The 10,290-nt window shown below is 41.8% G+C and overlaps 2 protein-coding genes across 4 annotated transcripts in view; one reads left to right on the forward strand and one right to left on the reverse strand.

Annotated features, from left to right (window-relative positions):
- Window positions 1-7,471, forward strand: part of idh3b (isocitrate dehydrogenase (NAD(+)) 3 non-catalytic subunit beta) — a 33,387-nt gene extending 25,916 nt beyond the window's left edge. For 2 of the 3 annotated variants that reach the window (XM_063012065.1, XM_063012067.1), the window contains one exon: window positions 407-957. In XM_063012065.1, the coding sequence (XP_062868135.1) occupies window positions 407-496 (90 nt within the window). In that variant the 3' untranslated portion in view covers window positions 497-957. Of the gene's footprint in view, window positions 1-406; window positions 958-5,270 lie in introns of those variants that run through there. The other variant, XM_063012066.1, reaches the window with a different exon arrangement.
- Window positions 7,472-8,554: 1,083 nt separating this feature from the next.
- LOC134330840 (piggyBac transposable element-derived protein 4-like) lies at window positions 8,555-10,006 on the reverse strand. Its single transcript, XM_063012108.1, has one exon. The coding sequence runs from the start codon at window positions 10,004-10,006 to the stop codon at window positions 8,555-8,557; it is 1,452 nt and encodes a 483-aa protein (XP_062868178.1).
- Window positions 10,007-10,290: the final 284 nt, after the last annotated feature.

Consider the following 10,290-nt stretch of genomic DNA (forward strand, 5'->3'; position numbering starts at 1 on the left):
TAATCCACTTATACCAGCACCACCATGTCAGTGTCACTGCAGTGCTGAAAATGATCCACCACCCAAATAATACCTGCTCTGTAGTGGTCCTGTGGGGGTCCTGACCATTGAAGAACAGGGTGAAAGCAGGATAAAAAAGCATGCAGAAAAACAGATGGACTATAGTCAGTAATTGTAGAACTTCAAAGTGCTTCTATATGGTAAGTGGAGCTGATACATGATCCTAGAAACAAGGAGGTGGTTTTAATGTTATGGCTGATCAGTGTATACTATAAAAATGATTTGGGCTGTATGGAACACAATGCTGGTGCTCCTTTGATGTAAGCCTAAACTGTACAGTGTCCTTCTGGCATCATTCACCATCCGTGCTTGTATGTATATGTGTGTGTATGTGTGTATGTCTCAGGTGCGGACGCGAGACCTTGGTGGTTATAGCACTACCAGTGACTTTGTACGTGCCGTCGTGGCCAGTCTACGACACCGGCCTGTGTACTGAGGACCCTAGACACTCCCTTTAAACCACACCCTTTTTACTGCTTTACTTCTTATTTGCTTTCCTTAAACTGCCTTAATGACCTGTTCTGCCTCAGTTTGGCCCACAGGTTATGTGTTTGTTTCAACAGTTCCGGTTTTGTTTCCTTTTTTTTGTCTTTTATTTGTTAATTTTGTGTTTTTCCGTTGTTCGTTTTCGAAAAAAGGAAAGTGTCATTAACAACCAGTGCTATATCCACTCAACATTTCCCAGTTAATACGAAGGCTTAGTTGTCTGTTATTTTTCTGACTGGCTATTCCAAATACTGTGAAATTTCAGTTCATTTTCATTTGATGATATTTTAATCCGACTGTTCCTATTGGCTTGAAACATTTTGTAAGTGCAGCATGAATTATATTTGGTTGTGTATATTCTATGTATGCTATGTTATATGTCATCATACACTGATCAGCCATAACATTAAAACCGTGAGTTTCTAAACTCCCTGTCCATTTTATCAGCTCCACTTACCATATAGAAGCACTTTGTAGTTCTACAATTACTGACTGTAGTCCATCTGTTTCTCTGCATGCTTTGTTAGCCCCCTTTCATGCTGTTCTTCAATAGTCAGGACCACTACAGAGCAGGTATTATTTGGGTGGTGGATCATTCTCAGCACTGCAGTGACACTGACATGGTGGTGGTGTGTTAGTGAGTGTTGTGCTGGTATGAGCGAATCAGAAACAGCAGTGCTGCTGGAGTTTTTAAACACCTCAAAAATATCCAGCCAACAGCGCCCTGTGGGCAGCGTCCTGTGACCACTGATGAAGGTCTAGAACAGGGGTGGGGAACCTCCGGCCCGCGGGCCGTATACGGCCCCCCGCTCAATCGAATGTGGCCCCCCATATATTTCCTACATTTTATTGTTTGCGCTTTATGCAATTAATCATCATAATCATCTGTTCCGCATAATCCGTTTCAGTGTCGCGTAGCAACAAGGTAAACAAAGCCGCCCAGGCGTCTCTGTCTCCGCAATTAATGATGACGCGTATATCAAATTAACCAATGAGCTGCGACAACCGTGACTGTAGGTTCGTCCAATTAGCTGCGTCTTTCTGGTTTAAGTTTGTAAAAATGTCGAAGCGCAGGAAAGTTGATGATGAATGTCGCGTCTTTCAAGAAAAATGGACAACGGATTTCTTTTTTGTAGAAGTGAAAGGAAAGAATCTCTCGCTGTTCTAAAGAAAAATAATATTGAAAGACAGCATACCACCAAACACGCAAAGTATAGCACTCTGCAGGGATCGGAACGAGCAGAGAAAATAAAGGTGCTCAAAAATAATTTGATTGCACAGCAAACTTCCTTCACACGGCCCAGAAAGGAACTGGACAGTGTGACTGAGGTGAGTTCACTACCGTCACATTGAAATGATGATAAGGTAAGTCTGAGATCAAATATAAGCACTACATGCCATCAGCATAATTTATAAAGCCTGTATTATTTGGCTGTATGTTGCATCATTGTAGTATGTGGCCCGTGACCAGATATGTAATTATTAATCTGGCCCTCAGTGGATAAAAGGTTCCCCACCCCTGGTCTAGAAGATGACCAACTCAAACAGCAGCAATAGACGAGCGATCGTCTCTGACTTTACATCTACAAGGTGGACCAACTAGGTAGGAGTGTCTAATAGAGTGGACAGTGAGTGGACACGGTATTTTAGAAAACTCCAGCACAACACACACTATCACACCAGCATCATGTCAGTGTCACGGCAGTGCTGAGAAAGGCCATTGTCCTGACCATTGAAGAACAGCATGAAAGGGGGCTAACAATGCATGCAGAGAAACAGATGGACTACAGTCAGTAATTGTAGAACTACAAAGTGCTTCTATATGGTAAGTGGAGCTGATAAAATGGACAGTGAGTGTAGAAACAAGGAAGTGGTTTTAATGTTATGGCTAATCAGTGTATGTCTATTATCAACGCACAAACCTTATGGATTCTAATCCTCAAAGGATCTGTTTTTCCTGAAACTCCATGATGCAAAAATGCTTGTTGATGTTCATTTTTTGGATTGCTAAGTAAATTTTGATGCTGATTAATTTAGTAATGTGTGTTCATCAAATTAATTCATCATAATGATTTGCAGCAGCCAAGCTCGGGTCATTACTAGTGCAGCAGACACATATGCAACTATACATAATGAGATTCTTCTTATATGGCTACTACCAAATTCCCATCATTCATCTGCTGGAAAGTCTTGGGACCTAAAACTGTGATGATTGAATAAAACAAATGTGTCTCAAATGCTTTTGTAACAATCATTATGGTAAGTTACTTGTTTCTAAATTAAAACCTCTCGTTATGTTATTTTTTGGGTTGTTTTATTTTCTTTCAGCAAATTCAATTCTACTAAAAGATTTTCAATGAAAATGGGGTTTACCAATATTGGGCATAACATTATGACCACCTTCTTGCTGCCAAAACAGCGCTGACCCGTCAAGGCATGGTCTCCACCAGACCCCTGTATGTGTGCTGTGGTATTTGGCACCAAGATGTCAGCAGCAGATCCTTTAACTCCTCTAAGTTGTGAGGTGGGGCCTCCATGAATCGGACTTGTTTGTCCAGCACATCCCACAGACGCTTGAATGGATTGAGATCTGGAGGCCAAGTCAACACCTCAAACTCGTTGTGCTCCTCAAAGCATTCCTGAAGCATTTTTGCTTTGTGTCAGGGCGCATTATCCGTTTCCATGAAAGGGTGTACATGGTCTGCAACAATGCTTAGGTAGGTGGTACGTGTCAAAGTAACATCCACATGGATGGCAGGACTCAAGGTTTTCCAAAAGAACATTGCTTAAAGTATCACACTGCCTCCGCCAGCTTGCCTTCTTCCCATAGTGCATCCCGGTGCCATGTGTTCCCCAGGTAAGCGACGCACCCGGCTTTTACATCGACGTGATGTAAAAGAAAACGTGATTTATCAGACCAGGCCACCTTCTTCCGTTGTTCCGATGCTCCCCGTCGCCGGTTTACCACTACTTGTGCTGGCATCTTGACCTTCAATGGACTGCACAGAGCCCTGACATTTAACCCCACCGAACATCTTGGGCATTATTTGGAATGCTAATTGAGAGTGCATAGTCTTACAAATGTTTTTCTGACTGAATTGCCACAATGTTCCACAGACCCGGACTCCAAAAAAGCCTGCACAGAAGAGTGAACAACTCAATATCAATGCCAGTTCTTTTGGAATGTGATGTCCAACAAGCTTATGATCAGGTGTCCACATGCTTTTTTCCGTAAAGTATATTTTGCAAGCAACTGACTTTGACAGTCAAGACATTTTATCAATATAAGACATATATGTAAAACTACCTCTAATGTGGATGCCCTCTAATGTATCTATGTCTACAGGTTATGCTATTTAAGCTGTCAACAACTGTAGAATTTACATTTAGAGAGCAGAATTTCATGGCAAGTTACTCAGCCTCTGAAGCAGCAGTGTCCTCACACCGCCATGTTTGACTGTTGGCAGATGTTTTTATTGCAACATACTGTGTTAACTTTACACAACATTTCATGGGACCCATGTCTACCATAATATTCCATCCCTAACACACCAGGTTATAAAATACAATGCCAAAGTGCTTGGGGTCATCGAGGTTTTTAATATAAAAGCTAATATGAATTAAGCTATTATTTTATACTATTCGTCTTGGTTTGCAGTGATTCTAATGACATTTTCCTAGTGTCTTTCTAATAGTAAAATCATAAACTTTATTCTTGTATTTGGCCAGCTAGACCAGCCACTTGTTAGAAAAATCAGAATAAATAAGCTTTTTACTTTAATAAAACTGGAGCTGGGATCTCGAATACGTAGTATCGAATCTCAGCTCTGCCATCCGGCTGGGCTTAGCCTGTTCTTCATGTAGGGGTGGGATAGTAGTAAGCCGGATAGGGTCTCCTCGTAACTGATGCAACTACGACCGCTGCTGGATGATTGATGGCGCCTGCACAGAGGCGGGAAAGGAGTGCGTTGATCAGTGTGTGTCTCTCCGTACACAGGGCTGATCCGCATTAGCACTCGCCTAGTGCAGGTGAAAAAATGACGATGTCGGAGGGGGCGTGGGTTAGCTTCAGGGTTAGTTTCGTTCCCCTCACTCAGAGCGTGGATCGGCATTAGTGGAGAGGAAGCATGATGCAATCGGGTGTACATGAAATTAATAACTGTTTTTCAATATTATTAATTTACACCCTTAAGCTTCAATCTCAAGTTGATTTTCATGATTTCTAAACCATATTGTGACCACAAAATAAAGCTTTTTGCCCTTACTGCATCCTGTATTTTTAAGGCAACTGGAATAAACACCAGTCAACACGTACGTTATTTGAAAGGCACAGTCATGTATAGATGATCTAGATCAGCGATCCTCAACCTTTTTTGCACCACGGACCGATTTCATATAAGATGTTATTTCATGGACCAGCTAGGGTGGGGGTGGGGGGGGGGGGGGGGGGGGGGGTTTAAAATAGAATAACAATACTACTCACAAATGATGGAAAATCAGTGGAAACCCTGAGCTTTTTTCACTGCAGTGAGATGCTCCCACCTAGGGGTGATTGGAGATCATAACACCCGAAGTGTGTTGGAAATGGAAGCGGTATTATCATAGCTTTTGTAGCGATCTCTAATTATTTATTCTTTCTGTCTGGCCCGGTAATAAATGAAGGTGATGTGACTGGGTATATCTGAGTTGTGTAAGTGAAAACCCCTCCTTTGTCTTTTATCCAGGTCCGCACCGGAGATCTGGGAGGTTACGCCTCAAGTGCTGAGTTCACGCAAGCGGTCATTTCCAACCTGGCTGCCTGAGAGTCTTACAGCGAGAATAGCAGTGATGTCTCATCGTGTCAGCAGACACAATAATGCTTATTTATTTCAAAATTTAAATGTAACTTCATCTTTCTGGGTGGTGTAAATAGGTTGAAGTTAGGGTTGGTTGAATAATCAAATATATATATATAAAAAAAAAACACAATTTCTGAAATTAAATCAACACGTTGGTACCACAATATTTAACGTGCCAACCATCTGGTCTAAATTTGCTAAGGGGTGTGGTATTGCCGGTGATCAGGAAATATGATAAAAGACCATTAAAAAGTAATGTTTCAGCTTTAATATGGCCTCTATGTTGAAAATCCACTACCAGCACTGGTTTATATTATACACATATATTATACATGAATTGCTTTTTTATTACCCACAAAATAAGCTACTAATTTGAGTAAAAGACCTATAAATCACAGTAGCAAACTTTGATGAGGAGGAACAACATACTTTGCCCCATGGATTTGGCCACAGACTACACATCTGTATAGCACCTAGTAGTTGTCTTATGCCTAGTTCACACTACACGACTTTTGCCCTGATTTTCGCTCTCCTGTTGGTCGGCGCTAGATTTGCCGGCTCGGGAGCAACTCGGCGTTCGCTCGGGGATCGAAACTCGGCTTTCAGTCGCTATGTGTGAACTACTCGATCCGAGTGGCTCGATTGAAGTTATATCTAGCATGTCAAATATCTGGATATGAGTCGGCCGACTGGTAATGAGTGCTATGTCAAACAGCCAATGAGAACAGAGTTGTAAAAAGGTGGGACAAGGGCCTAATATAGTTTATATCAGAATACATCAGCACACACACAAGTTTTACAGTATTTCTGACCTGATCGTTCTCTACAAAACATAACACCAACGTTGCAATGCTCGCTACTTGTTGACGTGCATTTTTGGACGTGGTATCGTTAAACCCCTCGTCACTTCTCACGTTTGTTTTCGTGACAAAACGTAGTTTGGGAGACCAGAGAAGCTCGCCTGCGATTCCAGTCGGTGATGGATCGTGTAGTGTGAAACCCCCTATCGCCGATCAGTCGTGTAGTGTGAAAGCCACACAGACTTGAAAGACTCCCGATTACAAGAGATCCAGTCGTGTAGTGTGAACTGTACAGCGAACTGACGACTTGGAAAGTCGTGTAGTGTGAACGTGGCATTAACAAACTGGATGTTGAAATGTAATTCAGAAACTCTGTTCTTTAGTTACTTAAATATTACACAAATCTCCATGTAGCACCACTTTAGTGGATGTACCTGACTAGCCCTAGCAGTCAAAGAGTACTAAAATCATTATGTTGTTATGGGATCTCGAATACATCGTACGGTTGTCCTGTTGTTCAGACAGGAGTGGGATATAAACAAAAAAAGCTGAATAGGGACTCTGTCATAACTGATGAAATTACGACCTCTGCTGGCTGATTGATGGCGCCTGCATAGAGACGGGAAAAGAGTGCCGTCAGGGTGTGTCTCTCCGTACACAAGGCTGATTCGCGGTGCACTCGTCAAAGTGTAGGTGACAAAATGCATACGGCTGCTGCCCACGTGTCGGAAGGGGCGTGGGTTAGCTTTGTTCTCTAAACAATATTGTATTACAATACTGTATTAACACATAGACAAGAAAATTGATAGGAAAATGGTAGCCTAATCAGACAACATGCTTACTTTTTCTAACTTATTGTATTTGACAGCATTTGAAGGGCCTACTACTGTACCTAAAAGAAACCAGACTTTACATTTAGTACCAGTGTGACATTACCATCCTGGTATTGATGCTCTACCAAGTCAACCAATATTTAATTTGTCATTTATTGTGTTTTAATGGTTAATCCTAAAATCCTGTCTTACATTTCATTTCTTTAAAAACAAATCTAATCTCATATGAATTAGCTTGTTATTTAACTATGTTCCAAAGGTCAAACAGCATGAAGAAATTTATTTATTGTTTGTTTACTCTCTTAACTAAGTTAAAAACTTACATTAATAAAGTTAATGTAGCTGATGTTATGTCATTATTGTTGTTATTATTATATGGGGCACAGCAGGTAGGTTTGGTGCTGCACTGTAATAGACAACAAAAAGTTGGAGAATAAATAGCGGTCTGAAAACATACACTGATCAGCTCCACTTACTGGTGGTGTGTTAGTGTGTTGTGCTGGTATGAGTAGATAAGACACAGCAATGCTCACTGTCACTGCTGGACTGAGAATAGTCCACCAACAAAAAATATCCAGCCAACAGCGACCCATGGCCAGCGTCCTGTGAGCACTGATGAAGGTCTAGAAGACGACCAACTCGAACAGCAGCAATAGATCGAACCCAGCAATCGTCTCTGACTTTACATCTACAAGGTGGACCAACTACAGTACCAGTCAAAAGTTTGGACACACCTTCCCTTCAATGGTTTTTCTTGATTATTTTTATTTTCTACATTGTAGATTAATACTGAAGACATTCAAACTATGAAGGAACACATGAAATTATGCCGTGAACAAAAAAGTGTTAAACAAACCAGAATATGTTTAATATTTTACCAACTATACCTCTGCACAACACAACTGATGGTCTCAAACACAAAAAAGCAAGAAATTCCAGAAATTAACTCTTGACAAGGCATAAACGTTAGTTGAAAACCATTCCAGGTGGCTACCTCATGAAGCTGATTGAGAAAATGCCAAAAGTGTGCAAAGCTGTCATTAGAGCAAAAGATGGCTACTTTGAAGAATCTAAAATATAAAACATTCTGGTTTGTTTAACACTTTTTTGTTCACTACATAGTTCCATATGTGTTCCTTCATAGTTTGGATATCTTCAGTATTAATCTACAATGTAGAAAAAAAAAAAAAAAATCAAGAAAAACCACAGGAATGAGAAAGTGTGTCCAAACTTTTGACTAGTACTGTAGGTCGGAGTGTCTAATAGAGTGGACAGTGAGTGGACACTATTTAAAAACCTAAATAATACCTGCTCGGTAGTGGTCCTGTAGGGGTCCTGATTATTTTAGCCTTATTACACTATAAACAACCTCTGAATTTAATATCATTAATTTTATTTAGGTACCTATCTTCTAAAAATAACACAAAACAATTAATTGTTACTTTGGCTTTATTGAAGGATTAGCAAAACGATTATGAAAGGAATGAAAATAACTATTTACAATATCTATTTATACAGTATTTCTGGGCACAAATGTTTACAAGTTCTTATGGTGCCCCATTTTGTGCCAGTTATAGAAACAGTTTCGCTTGGCTACGATGCACAACGGCACATTACACTTCGTGCAGTATATTGGCGTCTTTACCTTTACTCCAGGCTTTTTGCACATGACACAACTTTGTCTAACAGCTGTGCTGTCGTTGGAGTAATACGCTGGCAGGCACTGTTCAGTTTTGGCTGGTCGACTTGACGCAGGCTCATCCTGGGTGGTTTGCTTAGAAAAGGCCACGAGCTCTGACATGAGTCTCTCTCTGAAGAGTTTCTGTGTTGGAATCTCTCGGGATATTTCCTTATGCAGGAGAAAACTATTCACAATGGCGATGTCAATAAAATGGTAAAAGAACGTCTTGTACCATTTTATCGCCTTGTGGAGCACGTTGTAGTAGGAGATCAATGCGTCGGACAGATCGACTCCACCCATGTGCTTGTTGTACGCTTTGACCGCTGCTGGAACCGGAACGCTAATTTTACTCCAAACGCCTTGTTTGTTTTTCACCCTCCTCAGGACCGTATCGCCGTCGTACACTCCGTGCATCGTAGAGCACACAGAAACCTCCCTCGTGTCCATCCATTTCACGAACAGGAGCCGCCCACGCCTATGCCAGCGGATGCTTCCTCTCTTCGCTCCTTTGCTTAGATCGTTTATTTTAGTTTTCGGAAAGTCCTGTTGGTTGGCACGGATTGTACCGCAGGCGAGAGTGCCTTTCCTGAGCAGATCCAAAAAGAGCATGGGGCTGGTGTAAAAATTGTCCACGTAGACGTGGTACCCTTTGCCCAGAAGTGCGAAATCCATTAGCGCCATGACCGAATCGTAGCTTAATCCTTGACCTGACGGGATGGATTGTTTCCCTTCGTAAATGAAAAAGTTCCACGTGTAGCCGGTGGCCGAATCGGCAAGAACGAAGATCTTGTAGCCCCATTTGGTTGGCTTGGCTTTCATGTATTGCTTCAGTCCGATCCTTGCCTTAGAAGCTACCATGCGCTCGTCGATCGAAATCTCCCTGTTGGGCTGAAAATACGTCTGGCACGCCGCGACCAACTCCGTATACAGGGGTTTTATTTTAAAAAGTCTGTCATATGTTGGGGTTCCTTTTCTCTTCGTGTTTTCTTCGTCTTGTTCAGGGTCACACAGGTGCAGGTTACTCGAGATGGACAAGAATCTCTTACCTGTCATGACCTTTGCGGTGTAATGAAGACGGTAGTACTCTTTTCCAGACCAGTAATCTGCGAGAGACTTGAGTTTGACCATCCCCATGTAGATAACTATCGCAATGTAACTGTAGAACTCTCGAACGCTTAGTGGAACCCATTTGTAAGACGGTTTGGTCGCTGCTTTGTTCTCGGCGTACTTGTTTGTGTGATCAACGATAGTTTTCACCACAGACGTACTGAAAAACAGCTGAAACAACTGCAGTGGGGAGTATGTCATGGTGGATATAAGCTGGAGCCCTGGAGGTCGCTTCGGCGTGAAATTTGGGACACTTGGTGCTTCATCGGCATCAGTGATGTCATGCCAGACGTCCTCTTCGTCCAGAATTGTGGATGAAACACTGGATGAAGTACTTCGTGGAGGTTTGAGGACGGCCTTGGACTTTGCTTTAGATTTAGACGGGGATGGGGAGGGACGGCTCCTTTTCTTCGCCTGTACACATGGCACCCAATCTTCATCTGACTCTGAAGATCTGCTATTATAAAACATAAGAAGATCCGATA

The sequence above is a fragment of the Trichomycterus rosablanca genome, chromosome 16 (genome assembly GCF_030014385.1).
Source record: "Trichomycterus rosablanca isolate fTriRos1 chromosome 16, fTriRos1.hap1, whole genome shotgun sequence".
Taxonomy (NCBI): domain Eukaryota; kingdom Metazoa; phylum Chordata; class Actinopteri; order Siluriformes; family Trichomycteridae; genus Trichomycterus; species Trichomycterus rosablanca.

What these genes read in the sequence shown, in the direction of transcription:
- LOC134330840 (XM_063012108.1), bottom strand. Translation starts at nt 10,006, where the DNA reads ATGACATACTCCCCACTGCAGTTGTTTCAGCTGTTTTTCAGTACGTCT.